Source organism: Bufo bufo, chromosome 1 (assembly GCF_905171765.1).
Source record: "Bufo bufo chromosome 1, aBufBuf1.1, whole genome shotgun sequence".
Taxonomy (NCBI): Eukaryota; Metazoa; Chordata; class Amphibia; order Anura; family Bufonidae; genus Bufo; species Bufo bufo.
Window position 1 is genome coordinate 17,673,561 of NC_053389.1, and position 18,820 is coordinate 17,692,380.

Genomic DNA, 18,820 nt, shown 5'->3' on the forward strand with positions numbered 1-18,820 from the left:
CAGCTAATTCCACTTGACTTTTCAGTGGGCTTTGATGAACACCTAGGGGTAGCTACTAACCAGAGTGGTGTTGGAAGATAGGTTTTCAATTTGGAGTTTCTATAACTGTGCTTCCGGAGAGTGACCTCCATAGTTTACCTTACATTTCCCTTATTGTGTTCCAAGGCTTGTTAAAAAGTTGAAAATTGAATCATAGAAAGCCCCTTTCGATGCAGCTTTTGGGAAGGAACTCTCTCCTTAAGCAGACTAGCTTTGTATATAGACTTACTAGCAATGCTCTATAGAAAAATACTGCATAAAGAGGTTCTCCCACAGGTAGAGAACCATGTTGTTACCACCAACTTTTGGAAGGGACTCCCTAATAAGTAAGTGTTTAGTTTTTTTTTAGCAAGCCTTGGATCATGATATATATGAAAATATAATTCTACTCCATACTGATGAAGGTCAAATCCCCCAATATAGTTCTCTCTGGGTGGATATATAGCTTGGCTATTTTGCTTTGTCATGTTCCAAGAATTGCTGAAAAAATGAATTTTAACTCATAGGGTACTCATTCCTATAACTGGCACTAGTAAGATGGCTCTCCTTCTTTGGGAGATACCATTTCGAAACAACAAGACAGCGTCATAAAAGTTTTATACTTTATACTTAGATACATTTTTAGAGGTGTACCTCCATTGATCCCCCTCTGCTGTCATTCCTCTCCTGCTCCAGTTCCTGCCTCTCTGCACTCTCTGTCCAGTCCTCACTTGCCAGAAACGGAAGGAAAAGCTTGCTTGGCCAACCATTGACTGTGGAGGATCAGGCCATTTCTAGGACTGAAGCTGTGCAGGAAAAGAAGCATAGGGGAGAAGAGGAGATGAGTAACAATTGTTTGTTAGTTCTGGGTCCTTTTATTACGAAAAAAAAAAAAAAAAGGAAAACCCCTTTAATATAAGTGGTGCTTAAAAGTTATAACAATTACGAAATAAAGGACTTATATAAAATTTGCAGAACTTGCTCTAAAAATAAAAAGGAGAAATAACAGAAAAGCCCAATAATTCACTCTTCCATGTAATCCTTCAGATTGTGTAAACAGAGCACAGATGTTTGAATGCTCCCATCCCTGAGCTTAACCCTTAAAACCATTAGCATTAGGCTACATGAACAATGTTTGTTTCCGTGTCCGTTCAGTTTTTTTTGCGGATAGGATGCAGAACTATTCATTTCAATGGGTCCGCAAAAAATGCGGACAGCACACCGCATCAGTATGTCCGTTCCATAGCCCCGCAAAAAAAATAGAACATGTCCTATTCTTGTCCGTTTTAGGCATTGTTACAATGGATCCGCAATTTGCGGACCGCAAAACACATACGGTAGTGTGCATGTAGCCTTGGACTCATGAACACGACTGGTGGTGGTTTTGCAATCCACAAATCACGAACCTACAAAACATGCATACTGGCCGTGTGCATTCCGCATTTTGCGAAATGGCCTGCCATCTCTCGAACTGTCCTATCCTTGTCCATAAAATGTACAAGAATATAAAATGTTCTATTTTTTTTAGTGGGGCTGCAGAATGGGTTTATGGATGCAGACAGCACAGTTCATACGTGGCAGGTTCTGGCTGTCATTCACTGACAATGGCTGGGATCAAAATTACTCTGATCCTTGTCATTTAACTCCTCAGATGCTGCAGTTAATAGCCTGAAATCACAGGGGTCTGATTGGTTACAATGACAGTCTGGCCTTATGAAGGCTCTCTCACATGCCAAAGCAAACTGCCTCTCAAGCACTGCCTGTGGCAGATTTTAATAGAAAGCCTTTAAAGTCCCATGGACTAAAATAGTTGTCACCGCCAGACATCTGAGAAGCTCTGACAGACGTTCTTCAGAACCTCCTGCCTGAGGTTTTTTTGTTTTGCTTTTGTTTTGTCATCTCATTTCCCTCTCTCAGCTGTCATCTAGTTGCACTGATTGCATCCCTTTAAATCCCCTCCCATACTGCATCACTTTGCGGTTTATACAACTTCCTGGAGTGTGCTGATGCTATAAGCTGTTACTACTGCATCCACAAGATAAGTTTGTTTTCTTTATTTCTGTTTGCCTGTGGGCTTGATCCTAGGTGACCCTGACTCCCTCCATATTAAGGGTAGGGAGCCGGTGGTCATGTCCCCTCACTATTATAGGGTGTTCAGGTGTCATACAGTCGAGGAACGAGGGTATGCAATTTTCTACCATTAAGATTTTTGCATAGGCTGAGCAGTAAGGGAGAGAGCTAGGGCTCTTACAGGGCTTACCCTATTGTTCCTTAGTTTTGGATCAAGTCAGTCAGATCTTCATTTGTGTCTTCTAGTTTTCTGTAACACCATCCGTGACAATAGTATACTATTGCATTCTATGGTGCAAGCAATCAGAAGATCATATATTTAAATTGGCACATCCGAAAACATCCAAACTATTAAATAAAATAAAAAAAACTGTATTTATTCTTGGTGGTGAACACCGTAATGGAAAAACATTAAAAAAAATAATTAAATGTCAATTTGCTGTTTTTTGGTCACCTTGAGACAAAAAAATTGAATCAGAATGGTAAGTATATAGATGAAAGCCCTCACACAGCATTGAGCAAAAATCTAAAAAAAAGTTATGCTGGCCATAGAAGTTTTGCTATTCCATAGAAAGTTATACAGTAAAAATATGTTCACCTCATGGTATATGTTTTTTTTTTTTTACAATGAGACTCTGGGAAAATGTATTCTACTGTAAGCCTATACATGGGATACGTCATAGTCTTCCGCTGGAGGTTTCTCTTGCCTGCATGTCAAAAGGATGGCCATAGTGGAGGCACGGTGGCTCAGGGTTTAGCACTGGTGCCTTGAAGCGCCGAGGTTGACTCTGACCAGGGACAACATCTGCATGGAGTTTGAATGTTCTCCCTGTGTTTGCATGGGTTTCCTCTGGGAACTCCGGTTTCCTCCCAAGCTCCAAAAATATACAAATAGGAAAATGTGCTTCCTATGAAAATTAACCCTACTATGCATTGGGCCAGAGCGCCTATATGGCAGCTATTGACTTTCCAGAGAATCACTCTGAGGAAAGTGTATTAGAAATGGTTGCCAATGAACAGTTGACAGAAATATTATTACTTTACTAATTATAATACCAAAATATTGAATATAAAAAGAGCAGAGCTGCAGGGTATTAGCAGACCCTGATCAGCACTGCTTTGTACAAAGCCCCCACAGCAGGCTGGTTTCCCCTGTAACAGATCCTCCTGTGGATGACCTGGTTACAGTGGAAATAGTGCAAAATATAATAAAAAGTCTTAGTGTCCCCCAAAGGTCTTTCACTGACCTGTTGGGGGACAAATATTATGTCAAAAATATATTAAAAAGTAAGTTAATAAATGGAAAAAATATATAAAATAAAAAAAAAATACAAAAAAGTCAGTGTGCCTCCGATGTCTTTTAAAATGTAAAAAAAATATAACGTCTCCATCTTTTGGTCCTGGAGCAGTTTACATGTACCTGGCTATGGGCAGTGGGCATGGCCACATACACCGCTCCTGTCAATGACTGGCTTCAGTGGTGAAATGCTGCTTGTGGCCACATCACTGTTGAAGCCAGTCATTGGCAGGAGCAGTACATGTGACTATGCCCAGAGCCTGCTGGATGTAAACAGTGCCGGGACAGAAGATGGAAACAGCGGGGGCAGCACAGTGGACCGATGCAGCGTGGAGCAGGTAAGATAAGGTAAGTCTTCGGTTTCAGGGACCATGGTGAAGGAACTTGCTAAAAAATTTGAAAATCCCTTTAGGTCCCTATTACAATGAACAAGTCTTCATAGGAATGGACATTCCTGATATCTGGCCGGTATAATCGTGCCGCTGATCAGCTGATTAACAAGCAATCACTTGTTTGTCGGCTGATTTCCATATTTTATCAGGATGTACAATAATGGTCAGCAGATGTCACAGTGTAATCAGTGACGGGCTACCGATTATCAATAGGAGGGAGGAATGACCGTGGTAGTGATCATTCTTCCCCATTCATTTTGCATCAGCCTGTGTAATAAACTGACAAAAACGAGCGCCAATGTTTTTTTCTTTCTTTTTTGCAGCCCCTTAAAATAAAGGGACGAGACAATGATGCGGCCCTCAGGCCAAAAAAAGTTGTGCAACTCTGCTTATACCATACTCATAATTAGTACACTGTACATAAACATGTATATATTCACACTAGTATACAGAACTTACACATTACACACATATTATATACCGTATACAGGCACTTACCCTAAGCACAGATACATGCACATACTGTTACACTACACATACAGGTTACATATACTGCACATAACACATAAATATACACACAAACATTACACATACTTTATAACATGGTGCATATGTATTTACAGAATGCACAGACATTACATATCGCTATATTAGTAGATTATACATGGATATATAAAGATAGCACATATTGTAAGTATATACTAATTACACATACACATCCATTACACGTACACTATATACACACACATACATATATACAACTTACACATTTACTTTTCCTATATAAAGTTGGGCTGGTTAGGTCCAACCAATAAAGAGAGAGCAGAGTGATGAGCAGACTCCATGTTTGCAGACCCCACCACCTTCCTCCTCCTGTCTGTCCTGACCACTATACTGTAGCTTTCAACTGCAGCAGGTATCTTACAACGGGTAATACTGCCTAGCTATGTCCCTACCTATGAAACACAAAAAACGGCCACCAAAAGTCCATAGATTAAAAATAATTCTGGTCCTTAAAGGTTAGAGGTTTTGAATCAAAGAAATAGAACTTATTGGTAAGAGATTGTCTCCAAAAGGAAAGTTTTTTTTTTCTCCTAGACGTTTGAGGCCCATTATGGTACCAGAGCCTGGGCCCACAGGAGGATTCTCTGCCATTCATACAATGGCAGAAGACTTCTGGCATTTGTTGTTACAGTTCAGTTTGTTATCTAGTATTATCAAACCTTCTCCAAGTCAGTTAGCAAAATGAAAAAAAAATTAAATAAAAAAGGATCTCGACACTTTCAATCTTTGTATTATTTTATATATCGATGATTTTACAGAATGAAAATGTAGATTCCCAATTATTCCTGCTGGATTAAGTTTTGTAGACGTTTCAAAGATAAAAAAAAATCCTAATAATTTCTTGTATCGCTGTATACATCTTTTAGCTCCTGTCACATCCGATGTTGGGAGATTAATTGCTGGAAGAAGTAAGACTTTGACCTGTGCTCCTCCTGGGGACTGCTCTGAGAAATCAATAGATTTCCAATGGAAGAAGAGTAATGTGGCTGGTGTCTGGAAGAATTCATCTACAGTCACATTCACCCCATCTCTAGATGATCACCAGGAAACCATCACATGTGAGATTACAAATATCCAGGGGATGAAAACTCAAAAAAACATTCTTCTTGATGTCTGCTGTAAGTACATATTACAGTTATCCTTCTTCAGGGTTGGATTGGCTGTCAGAGAACAAAGGGATCCACTAGTGGGCATAAACTCTTAAACAATTATGATCCAGCTGAAGATCATCCCATGTGGTTGTGACGATGGAGTCAATTATTATTATTCCCCACCCTGAGATTATTATCATCATTATCCCAGGACTAAAAGGCTGGGTAGTTATAGATTTCCTCTACAGCACTGCAGCATCCATTCTAGTCAGTTCCCACAGGGGTTGTCACCTGGTTATACTAGACTTCAGAACCGGGATGATTCATTAATTATAGCTATATGAGCAGTGGCTGTTTAGTCAGTTTTAGATTCAGGACTTTGAGGAAGACGAGTGTCACCCCTATAGGACCCATGATGAGGTGATTTATCAGATCAATTGAGATTAGTTTATTTCTCACCTGTGTTCTGTCTTGCAGGTCCTACATCTATTATGATCACAGGGGAGATAAATGGTAAGGCCATTTAAAGGGGTTGTGCCAAGTTTCAAAGTCATCCACTATCCACAGGATAGGGGATAACTAACTGATCGCTGGGGGTCTAACCTCTGGGACCCCCACTGATTCCAAGAATGGAAGTTCCATTTCCTCAATCTGATGAATTATTTCTCTATTGGACAGCTAGAAATATTGAAGCGGTGGAGGTCCCATAGAGAATAAATGGAGTGGTAGGGTGCATGCTCAACCTGCCTCTCCAGCAGATCCATGGTCAGACCTCACTCATCAGTTAGCTATCACCGGAGGTCCCACAGAGAATGAATGGAGTGGTAGGGTGCCTGCTAGAGTTGAGCGAACACCTGGATGTTCGGGTTCGAGAAGTTCGGCCGAACTTCCCGGAAATGTTCGGGTTCGGGATCCGAACCCGACCCGAACTTCGTCCCGAACCCGAACCCCATTGAAGTCAATGGGGACCCGAACTTTTGGGCACTAAAAAGGCTGTAAAACAGTCCAGGAAAGAGCTAGAGGGCTGCAAAAGGCAGCAACATGTAGGTAAATCCCCTGCAAACAAATGTGGATAGGGAAATGAATTAAAATTAAAATTAAAAAAATAAAAATTAATCAATATCAATTGGACAGAGGTCCCAAAGCAGAGAATCTGGCTTCACGTCAGCAGAGAATCAGTCTCTTCATGCCATAGCAAAGAATCTGGCTTCATGTCAGCAGAGAATCAGTCTCTTCATGCCATAGCAGAGAATCTGGCTTCATGTCAGCGCAGAATCAGTCTTCATGTCATAGCAGAGAATCAAGCTTCACGTCACCCACCACTGGAACAGGCCACTGTCACACATTTAGGCCCCGGCAGCCAGACAGAGGAGAGCGGTCCCGTAACAGAGAATCTGGCCTTATGTCAGCGCAGAATCTGTCTTCATGTCATAGCAGAGAATCAAGCTTCACGTCACCCACCACTGGAACAGGCCACTGTCACACATTTAGGCCCCGGCACCCAGACAGAGGAGAGAGGTCCTGTAACAGAGAATCTGGCCTTATGTCAGCACAGAATCTGTCTTCATGTCATAGCAGAGAATCAGGCATCACGTCACCCACCACTGGAACAGGCCACTGTCACACATTTAGGCCCAGGCACCCAGGCAGAGGAGAGAGGTCCCGTAACAGAGAATCTGGCCTTATGTCAGCGCAGAATCTGTCTTCATGTCATAGCAGAGAATCAGGCATCACGTCACCCACCACTGGAACAGGCCACTGTCACACATTTAGGCCCAGGCACCCAGGCAGAGGAGAGAGGTCCCGTAACAGAGAATCTGGCCTTATGTCAGCGCAGAATCTGTCTTCATGTCATAGCAGAGAATCAGGCATCACGTCACCCACCACTGGAACAGGCCACTGTTACACATTTAGGCCCAGGCACCCAGGCAGAGGAGAGAGGTCCCGTAACAGAGAATCTGGCCTTATGTCAGCGCAGAATCAGTCTTCATGTCATAGCAGAGAATCAAGCTTCACGTCACCCACCACTGGAACAGGCCACTGTCACACATTTAGACCCAGGCACCCAGGCAGAGGAGAGAGGTCCCGTAACAGAGAATCTGGCCTTATGTCAGCACAGAATCTGTATTCATGTCATAGCAGAGAATCAGGCTTCACGTCACCCACCACTGGAACAGGCCACTGTCACACATTTAGGCCCAGGCACCCAGGCAGAGGAGAGAGGTCCCGTAACAGAGAATCTGGCCTTATGTCAGCACAGAATCTGTCTTCATGTCATAGCAGAGAATCAGGCATCACGTCACCCACCACTGGAACAGGCCACTGTCACACATTTAGGCCCCGGCACCCAGACAGAGGAGAGAGGTCCTGTAACAGAGAATCTGGCCTTATGTCAGCGCAGAATCTGTCTTCATGTCATAGCAGAGAATCAGGCTTCACGTCAGCCACCACTGGAACAGGCCACTGTCACACATTTAGGCCCAGGCACCCAGGCAGAGGAGAGAGGTCCCGTAACAGAGAATCTGGCCTTATGTCAGCACAGAATCTGTCTTAATGTCATAGCAGAGAATCAGGCTTCACGTCACCCACCACTGGAACAGGCCACTGTCACACATTTAGGCCCCTGCACCCAGACAGAGGAGAGGTTCATTCAACTTTGGGTTGCCCCACAATATAATGGTAAAATGAAATTAAAAATAGTATTGAATGAGGAAGTGCCCTGGAGTAGAATAATATATTGTTAAGGGGAGGTAGTTAATATCTAATCTGCACAAGGGATGGACAGGTCCTGTGGGATCCATGCCTGGTTCATTTTTATGAACGTCAGCTTGTCCACATTGGCTGTAGAAAGGCGGCTGCGTTTGTCTGTAATGACGCCCCCTGCAGTGCTGAATACACGTTCAGACACCTCCAAGGCATAAAAGGCTAGCTCTGGCCACGTGGACAATTTGGAGACCCAGAAGTTGAATGGGGCCGAACCATCAGTCAGTACGTGGAGGGGTGTGCACAGGTACTGTTCCACCATGTTAGTGAAATGTTGCCTCCTGCTAACACGTTCCGTATCAGGTGGTGGTGCAGTTAGCTGTGGCTAAACTTTTCCACATCTCTGCCATGCTAACCCTGCCCTCAGAGGAGCTGGCCGTGACACAGCTGCGTTGGCGACCTCTTGCGCCTCCTCTGCCTTCGCCTTGGGCTTCCACTGGTTCCCCTGTGACATTTGGGAATGCTCTCAGTAGCGCGTCTACCAACGTGCGCTTGTACTCGCGCATCTTCCTATCACGCTCCAGTGTAGGAAGTAAGGTGGGCACATTGTCTTTGTACCGGGGATCCAGCAGGGTGGCAACCCAGTAGTCCGCACACGTTAAAATGTGGGCAACTCTGCTGTCGTTGCGCAGGCACTGCAGCATGTAGTCGCTCATGTGTGCCAGGCTGCCCAGAGGTAAGGACAAGCTGTCCTCTGTGGGAGGCGTATCGTCATCGTCCTGTGTTTCCCCCCAGCCACTCACCAGTGATGGGCTCGAGCTGCTTTGGGTGCCACCCCGCTGTGAACATGCTTCATCCTCATCCTCCTCCACTTCCTCCTCATCCTCGTCCTCCAGTAGTGGGCCCTGTCTGGCCACATTTGTACCTGGCCTCTGGTGTTGCAAAAAAACTCCCTCTGAGTCACTTTGAAGAGACTGGCCTGAAAGTGCTAAAAATGACCCCTCTTCCTCCTCTTCCTCCTGGGCCACCTCCTCTTCCATCATCGCCCTAAGTGTTTTCTCAAGGAGACATAGAAGTGGTATTGTAACGCTGATAACGGCGTCATCGCCACTGGCCATGTTGGTGGAGTACTCGAAACAGCGCAACAGGGCACACAGGTCTCGCATGGAGGCCCAGTCATTGGTGGTGAAGTGGGTCTGATCCGCAGTGCGACTGACCCGTGCGTGCTGCAGCTGAAACTCCACTATGGCCTGCTGCTGCTCGCACAGTCTGTCCAGCATATGCAAGGTGGAGTTCCACCTGGTGGGCATGTCGCATATGAGGCGGTGAGCGGGAAGGCCGAAGTTACGCTGTAGCGCAGACAGGCGAGCAGCGGCAGGGTGTGAACGCCGGAAGCGCGAACAGACGGCCCGCACTTTATGCAGCAGCTCTGACATGTCGGGGTAGTTGCGAATGAACTTCTGCACCACCAAATTCAGCACATGCGCCAGGCAAGGGATGTGCGTCAAACCGGCTAGTCCCAGAGCTGCAACGAGATTTCGCCCATTATCGCACACCACCAGGCCGGGCTTGAGGCTCGCCGGCAGCAACCACTCGTCGGTCTGTTGTTCTATACCCCGCCACAACTCCTGTGCGGTGTGGGGCCTGTCCCCCAAACATATGAGTTTCAGAATGGCCTGTTGACGTTTACCCCGGGCTGTGCTGAAGTTGGTGGTGAAGGTGTGTGGCTGACTGGATGAGCAGGTGGAAGAAGAGGAGGAGGAAGCTGAGTAGGAGGAGACAGGAGGCAAAGAATGTTGCCCTGTGATCCTTGGCGGCGGAAGGACGTGCGCCAAACAGCTCTCCGCCTGGGGCCCAGCCGCCACTACATTTACCCAGTGTGCAGTTAGGGAGATATAGCGTCCCTGGCCGTGCTTACTGGTCCACGTATCTGTGGTTAGGTGGACCTTGCCACAGATGGCGTTGCGCAGTGCACACTTGATTTTATCGGACACTTGTTTGTGCAGGGAAGGCACGGCTCTCTTAGAGAAGTAGTGGCGGCTGGGAACAACATACTGTGGGACAGCAAGCGACATGAGCTGTTTGAAGCTGTGTGTGTCCACCAGCCTAAATGACAGCATTTCATAGGCCAGTAGTTTAGAAATGCTGGCATTCAGGGCCAGGGATCGAGGGTGGCTAGGTGGGAATTTACGCTTTCTCTCAAATGTTTGTGAGATGGAGAGCTGAACGCTGCCGTGTGACATGGTTGAGATGCTTGGTGACGCAGGTGGTGGTGTTGGTGGTACATCCCATGTTTGCTGGGCGGCAGGTGCCAACATTCCTCCAGAGGCGGAGGAAGAGGCCGAGGCGGCGGCAGCAGCAGCAGAAGAGGCCGAGGCGGAAGCAGCAGAAGAGGTAGCAGGGGGAGCCTGAGTGACTTCCTTGTTTTTAAGGTGTTTACTCCACTGCAGTTCATGCTTTGCATGCAGGTGCCTGGTCATGCAGGTTGTGCTAAGGTTCAGAACGTTAATGCCTCGCTTCAGGCTCTGATGGCACAGCGTGTAAACCACTCGGGTCTTGTCGCCAGCACATTGTTTGAAGAAGTGCCATGCCAGGGAACTCCTTGAAGCTGCCTTTGGGGTGCTCGGTCCCAGATGGCGGCGGTCAGTAGCAGGCGGAGTCTCTTGGCGGCGGGTGTTCTGATTTTTCCCACTGCTCCCTCTTTTGCTACGCTGTTGGCTCGGTCTCACCACTGCCTCTTCCTCCGAACTGTGAAAGTCAGTGGCACGACCTTCATTCCATGTGGGGTCTAGGACCTCATCGTCCCCTGCATCGTCTTCCACCCAGTCTTGATCCCTGACCTCCTGTTCAGTCTGCACACTGCAGAAAGACGCAGCAGTTGGCACCTGTGTTTCGTCATCATCAGAGACGTGCTGAGGTGGTATTCCCATGTCCTCATCATCAGGAAACATAAGTGGTTGTGCGTTAGTGCATTCTATCTGCCCTTGGGAAACCCTGGCAGCAGAGTCTTCAAACAGCATAAGAGACTGCTGCATAACTTGAGGCTCAGACAGTTTCCCTGATATGCATGGGGGTGATGTGACAGACTGATGGGCTTGGTTTTCAGGCGCCATCTGTGCGCTTTCTGCAGAAGACTGGGTGGGAGATAATGTGAATGTGCTGGATCCACTGTCGGCCACCCAATTGACTAATGCCTGTACCTGCTCAGGCCTTACCATCCTTAGAACGGCATTGGGCCCCACCAAATATCGCTGTAAATTCTGCTGGCTACTGGGACCTGAGGTAGTTGGTTCACTAGGACGTGTGCCTGTGGCAGAACGGCCACGTCCTCTCCCAGCACCAGAGGGTCCACTAACACCACCATGACCATGTCCACGTCTGCGTCCGCGTCCCTTATTAGATGTTTTCCTCATTGTTCCCGTTCACCACAATTTTGAGAATGGCAAATTTGGGAATGCTTTTTCAACCCAGAACAAAAAGTGTGCTTTTACGGTCACTACAAATAACTTGACCAGCTAAAACTGTGCAGATTTGGTTAAATAGAGATGTGAGACCTGTTTTTTTTTTGCGCTGTGTGACAGTTATAGGTTTAATCACAGAATGACACTTCTATCAGCACGCTAGCGTGTGTCTTAGGTTTTTCTGAATGATACTATCAATAACTTCAATGTAAGATTTTCTTTTTGGGATAGATTTCAAGTAGGCCTGAAATACCACAAACTAGTTATTTTCAGAATGGCAAATTTGGGAATGCTTTTTCAACCCAGAACAAAAAGTCTGCTTTGACGGTCACTACAAATAACTTGACCAGCTAAAACTGTGCAGATTTGGTTGAATAGAAATGTCAGGTCTATTTTTTAGGCGCTGGGTGACAGGCTCAACTTGCCCCTGATGTAATATATGGCCAAAAAATAACCAGACTGTTGATGGTTAAATGCACTTCGGTGACACAGGCTCAGCCTGCAGCTGATGTAGTATATGGCCAAAAAATAATCAGACTGTTGATGGTTAAATGCACTTGGGTGAAACAGGCTCAGCCTGCAGCTGATGTAGTATATGGCCAAAAAATAACCAGACTGTTGATGGTTAAATGCACTTCGGTGACACAGGCTCAGCCTGCAGCTGATGTAGGATATAGCACAAAATAACCACACTATCGATGGTTAAATACACTTTGTGATAGCTCGTGCTGGTGCACCACAAGTCACAAAATGGCCGCCGATCACCCCAGAAAAAAAGTGATCTAAAAACGCTCTGGGCAGCCTCAAAAAAGTGAGCAAGTCAATAATAGCACTTCAATGATCCACAGCTGCAGATCGATCACAGAATGAAGTCTTTTGGAGGAGTTAATCTGCCTAATCTCGCCCTAACGTCGCAGCTGCAACCTCTCCCTATACTGATCATAGCAGAGTGACGTGCGGCGCTACGTGACCCAAGCTTATATAGAGGCTGGGTCACATTCTGCACTGGCCAATCACAGCCATGCCAATAGTAGGCAAGGCTGTGATGGCCTCTTGGGGCAAGTAGTATGACGCTTGTTGATTGGCTGCTTTGCAGCCTTTCAAAAAGCGCCAAGAAACCGCCGAACACCGAACCCGAACCCGGACTTTTACGAAAATGTTCGGGTTGAGGTCCGTGTCAAGGACACCCCAAAATTCGGTACGAACCCGAACTATACAGTTCGGGTTCGCTCATCCCTAGTGCCTGCCCAACCTGCCTCTCCATCAGATCCATGGTCAGACCTCACTCATCAGTTAGCTATCCCCGGAGGTCCCACAGAGAATGAATAGAGTGGTAGGGTGCCTGCCGAACCTGCCTCTCCATCAGATCCATGGTCAGACCTCACTCATCAGTTAGCTATCCCATATTTTTTGGATAGGGGATAATTTCTAAACTTGGCAGAACCCTTTTAATGAACAACATAGTTTCCCATGTTATTGTCTATCTTGTATACTGGAAAAAGTCATTGAAACACAGTATAATAATGTTGGAGATTTACCTTCTGCCCTCACAAAAACTATCGTATACCTAACATCTCATGTTGGACCACTTGTGCTAAAACACAATTTTAACTTTTAGCTTTGTAGACCTAAATTTGGAGGTTCTAATGTACTGTAACTTAAAGGGAATGTGTCATCTAAAATGACCTACTGTTAAAATCAAGTTTTTAAGCAAAACATTTCTAAAGAAACTTTTGTGGTTATTTGTATTTTTCATATTACTGTATTATTTTTACTTTAAAGCAAAAATCCTAAAGTTCTGCAGTTTTTGCACTGGCCCCTAAGCCTAATACTAGACACCAATTCTTGGTCTGTGCAGATCACTTATCAGAAGCCATCGCATTATGCCACGGCCTCCTCAAACAGCTGATAGGCAGGGGTCTCAGATTATCTTATTGATGACCTATCCTGAGGACAGTAAAAAAAAAAACTTTAAGAGATCAAGAAGAGTGCTCCTTTATCTCCTTTATGAGTTTTCAATTATTTAGGTCGAATTGGGTTTAAAATTAGGGGCTGATATTGTAGGTTAGAAATACCTTTTGTGTAGCTGCAAATAGAGCATTGAGTGGTTTTCATAGCATGGTGGTCTCTTCTGGTGCTATTTGTGAAGGTTCTTATTCATCCAGGTCATGCATTATCAGTAGAAATAAGTCTCAACAGCCGTACTTTTCTTTTTTTAAGACATTTCACCACTCATCTGACTAGCTTCCTAAATTAGAATTTTGTTACAGTTCAATTCTAATTTAGAACACCAGTCAGATGATTAGTGAAACATCTTCAAGAAAAAAAAAAATTACAACATGCCCAGTTGCTTTGACTTATTTCTAGTGATATCATCTGGTGGTCTTACCATCACCACACTGCTAACCAGATGGGAGGACTGTGGAGAGGATATCCCTCCAACCTTGGGTTAGCCCTCTCCCTCTATGAGCGCTATGTCAGTCATATGGGTTTTTGTTCCTTCTCTTGGCAGTAAATCTGCTCTATTACTTCTTCAAGTTGTAAAGAATATTTTTTTTTCCATAGGAAACAAAGAGAATATAATAGACCTTATAAAAGTGGATGAAGGTTCATCAATGACATTGACCTGCTCAGTACAAAGTAATCTAACACTTAATATGACCTGGTCGGATGAGAAGAACAATGTTCTCCAGCAAGGAAATGGAAAGAAGCTAGAACTCAGACTAGAAAACATAACATTGAACCATACCGGTGTCTACACATGCTCAACATTGACTGAAAATGTGATAAAAAGCACAAAAATTAATGTAATTGTACACCGTAAGTATCATTACCTATTACATAGTGGAGCCACATTATGATGAACACCAGATAAAATCCGAAGGTAACTGCCGTATGCAGCACGAACAGCAGCTAGACCGGCTAGGAGTGCCATAATAAGGTCCCGGTAGGCTGTCACAGGTATCTGGAGCCATGCTGACTGCATTGCATCCCACAGCTGATGGAGGCTGCACGGGGGACGATCCACAGGGCGAACAAAATGAACGAGGTGGTCAAACAGATGCTTAATTAGGTTCAAGTCTGGGGAATTAAGGGGCAGGGGCTTAAGTACCATAATGGCAGACCATGCAACTGCTATGGGGCCCACTAGTTATCATCGCCTCCTACCATTTTAGGGGCTCTGCAATAACCAGTAAGTGCTTTAACTTACTAGTGGGAAAAAAGATAAAGACCAATAATAAATAATTCACAAAGTAAGTATAAGTGCTAGGCCTAGACACCAAGTAACTAGTGGGGAAGGAGCTCATTGGTTAACCCTTTAATGACCAGCCACTTTCGTTCAAACGGCTGTAACAATCTTATTTGTTGAACTACCAAAATAATTTTTGCAACAATTTTTTTCGTGACACATAGGGCTTTATAATTAATTTTTTAGTAGTTTTATTTGGGGGAAACTGTACAAAACATTTCTTAAAAGTATTTATTTTTTCAAACCATAGCTCCTTATTCTTTAATTATGCAAACTGACTTCTAAATAAATTATTAGAATTAGTTCCCTATTTTGTGTAGGAAATTTTTTTTAGAACTTTCTAATATTTTTTAAATATATTTTTGCCACATAATATGTTCCCCAAATGATCATAAAAACATTCTTTTTGAAGACTATTTTATTTTGCTCTTTTTCCTTTTTTCATTTTGATGTTTTTTTATATTCTATTTTTTTGCCACATATTTAATTTATTTTTTTCTTTTATTAGTATTTTATTTTTAATGTAGTTTTCAAATTTTTCTTTTTATATTTTTTTTTACTTATTTTCACATAATTTGTCCCCAAGAGGTCACTGAAAGACCTTTGGGAGACAATGAGAGACTTTTTCATCCAATGAACCCCAGTTACAGTGGAAACCAGCCTGCGGTGGGGGTTTGTAGAAGGCAGAGCTGATCAGGGTTAGGGTTAGCTCTGTGCTCCTCTGCCCCAAGCCGCTCATCGTGCCACTCATCTATCTGAGGAGAAGGCAGAAGCGCTGATAAAGTGCTTCTGCCTTCTCCTTGGCTTCCTCACTATTGCTTCCGACTTGCTTCTGCTCCAGTGCAGGAGTTGTCATCCATCGTCGTGCGGCGCTGCCAGCAAAAACATAGCTGATCGCACAATCAGCTATGCTTCTGCCCAGGAAGACGGGGGCCGCAAAACTTGGTTCTGCTCTAAAGAAACAACTTTTAGCAAATGAGGCAGTGGAAAAATGTCCCAAGGGTCATTGAAAAGGGTTTAGGCAGAAACCCTTCTGTCCTGTGTGGGGGCCTGGTTTGATCCTTGCTAGGGGGCCCTTACTTCTCTATGTACGCCACAGTTAAGGGGGTAGTACGTAGAAGTCTTTGTCATGCTGTTACCAACCGATGTTGGACACTTCTAGACATAGCTCTTCGGCGAAAACATTTGTAAATCATTTGAGGTCCAATTTAGAAACTGACACAAAAATTGAAGCCTTTTCTGTGCATGCAACTTGGTTAGCAGAGGTGCTGTGACCATGCATTTACTTCAAAGCCTGACGTTTTAGATAGCTGGTCCACTGTAGCGCATCGGTCGGCAGTCGCTCACCTTAGTAGCTGACGTTCACCTCTCACATCAGTGGCACGTAGTGCTTAGCAGTTTCCATGTCGCTTATTCACAATTGTGCCATTTGTCCACTCATGATACACTTTCACCACAGGAGCACAAGAACACTTCACAAACTGTCCAGTTTCATAAATACCGCCACCTTTGTCCCGAAAGCCAATAATTATCCCCTTGTACAACTCTGATAAATTGCCCACCTTATGACAGCAACGAGGGATAAGTGTGCAGGCAGCCAATGCCTTCCAAGCCAGCTGAAGACTCATGACTCCTTCATGAGCTATTCCCTGCTGATGTCGAAAGTAGAAAGTAGTCATAATAATGTGACTTGACTGTGCAAATCATGTCATATCTTAAGACATCATAAAAAATAATCACTACAAAAATGGGAATGTTATTTCTTACAAACACTGTTTTCTTTCAGACCCACCTAGAAATATGAAAATCACCATTCATTCATCCAAAGGTAATATTTCTATCTTTTACATACTGTACGTGTAGATATTGCAGAGCTGATATTTATGAAATGCATCTTATTTGTCATTTAACCCCTTTAGGACCATGCCATTTTTCACCTTAAAGGGGTTGTCCCGGATTGGGGACATTGATTTAATTGTTTAACAAGGACATAAATATCTCCTACATGACTGTACTACCTTTCCCATACCCCATATTCATTATACAAATTCTCAGCCGGAAGTGAATCTTTTCTCACATTCAGTGACGTACCGAGTCCCTTCTGCAGAGCGAAGCCGCTTCTTCCGCCTCTTCCGCTTCCGCTTCCTAGGGAGCCCGGAGATGTCCCCATCAGCCACAGGCATTATGCAGAGCGCTCGAAGGGACGGTACCTCGGCAGCAAACAGATCGACAGGTCCGGTGACGTCCCCAGGCAGGGTGTGTTGTTTACAATGAAGGAGGCAAGGGAACTATGCGGAATATGATTCAAGGGGGGGCGGATGCATAATAATAATAATAATAATATAAATAACAATGAGGGGGCGGAGTCACAGAGGAGATGAAAATCTTCTGAAAGCACGTGAATCCGCGCTGCGCTGGGACCCACAGTGCAGAGCGACAGGAAGTTAGACAAAAATAAACAGAGATGTAAACAGTGCGTGTGGGATTGTCGGAGCAGTGTAGAAATGGTGAAAATACCTTAAAACATATGGGGGGACCTAGAATCACCTGTTAACAGTGAGTATACTTAAAAAAAACTAAAAACTTTGATCCTGGACAACCCCTTTAAGGACCAGAGCAATTTTAGCAAATCTGACATGTGGTGATATCTTTAAAACGCTTTTACTTATCCAAGCCATTCTGAGAATGTTTTCTCGTCACATATTGTACTTCATGACAGTAGTAAATTTGGGTCAAAATATTTCATTTTTATTTATAAAAAAAATACCAAATTTACCAAAAATATAGGAAAAATTAACAATTTTCATAATTTCAATTTCTCTGCTTTGAAAACAGATACCTCCTAAAATAGTTATTACTTTACATTTCCCATATGTCTTTGTGGCGAAAATAACCTCGCCACTGGGTTTTGGAGGGGCCTGTTTTCCAGCCTCTTGCCTCAGGATTATGGCCCATATACTAACTTTGAAGGAGAAGGTAGACCTGCCGCACAGCCTAAATCTGTGGAACTGTTTTGGGCAGGAAAGCCATGCTTGCGGTCGGTCAAATATGACTTCCATAGACTTCGGGAACCCCTGCTCGGATCTGAGTGTTTTTGGGTATGTTGTTTGCCCAGATCAGAGCTATCCATGGATGTACAGTATATATTATGAGGATATGTGGGGTTTTGAGGTGTTTTCTGTGTTTTGGGAAAAATGAGCGTTTTCTGCCTGTAAGTGATTAAGTTAGCTCATTATGTTTGGTAATTGTATCACAGGCAGAGCCTATTGTGTTTTGTTAATTGTGTTTGGTGATTGTATCACAGGCAATGCTAATTGTATTTTGTTGATTGCGTCACAGGCATAGGTGATGGTTGCTGGGAAGGTTTCAAAACTGTAAATGCATGTGATTGACTAATGTATAAACTGTCGCAGTATTCCACAAGGTCCCCAGGGGGAGTGTCCCTTGCTGGAAGACCTGCATAAAAGGCTGACATGTAGCCCCATTAAAGAGTTCCTGTTTTACCCTCATCTCATGTGTGGGGGGAAATGCTGTATCTACACTGGGGAATGCTATATGCTGTATACTCCCTTGGCTATAATCACTGAGCTCTTTTAAGAGCTTGTTCCTGCATGGTTCTCTGAAGGAAGAGAGGGTCACCCACTGGAGCCTGGAGCCTTGTCGTAGGTCTAGGGCGGGTTGGTAGACGGCGATACCCCAACCAAGCTGCGGCGGTTTGTGGGGTCTGCAGTGTTTACGGTGTCAAGTGGGGTGCTTGGAGCCCTCAGGAAGCCCACGAAGGTACCCAGTCGGGGTGCCAGGAGATCCGTAACAGTCTCCTTTATGTTTCGATCATTTTGTAAATTACATTTTCTTTTTTTGGGGACGTTATAAAGCTTAGAAGTTTAGAAGCAAATCTTAAATTTTTAAAGAAAATTTCCAAAACCCAATTTTTAAGGACTAGTTCAGGTCTGAATTCACTTTGTGGGGCTTAC

At 44.3% G+C, this 18,820-nt stretch overlaps 1 protein-coding gene across 2 annotated transcripts in view; it reads left to right on the forward strand.

Annotated features, from left to right (window-relative positions):
* Positions 1–18,820, forward strand: part of LOC120991941 (sialic acid-binding Ig-like lectin 13) — an 82,553-nt gene that overhangs the window by 39,018 nt on the left and 24,715 nt on the right. For both annotated transcript variants that reach the window (XR_005776873.1, XM_040420676.1), the window contains exons 4-7: positions 5,208–5,459; positions 5,910–5,945; positions 14,162–14,416; positions 16,633–16,674. Coding sequence is in view for 1 of the 2 variants with exons in the window: in XM_040420676.1 (XP_040276610.1) it covers positions 5,208–5,459; positions 5,910–5,945; positions 14,162–14,416; positions 16,633–16,674 (585 nt within the window). In the remaining variant the exon portion in view is untranslated. The remainder of the gene's footprint in view (positions 1–5,207; positions 5,460–5,909; positions 5,946–14,161; positions 14,417–16,632; positions 16,675–18,820) is intronic.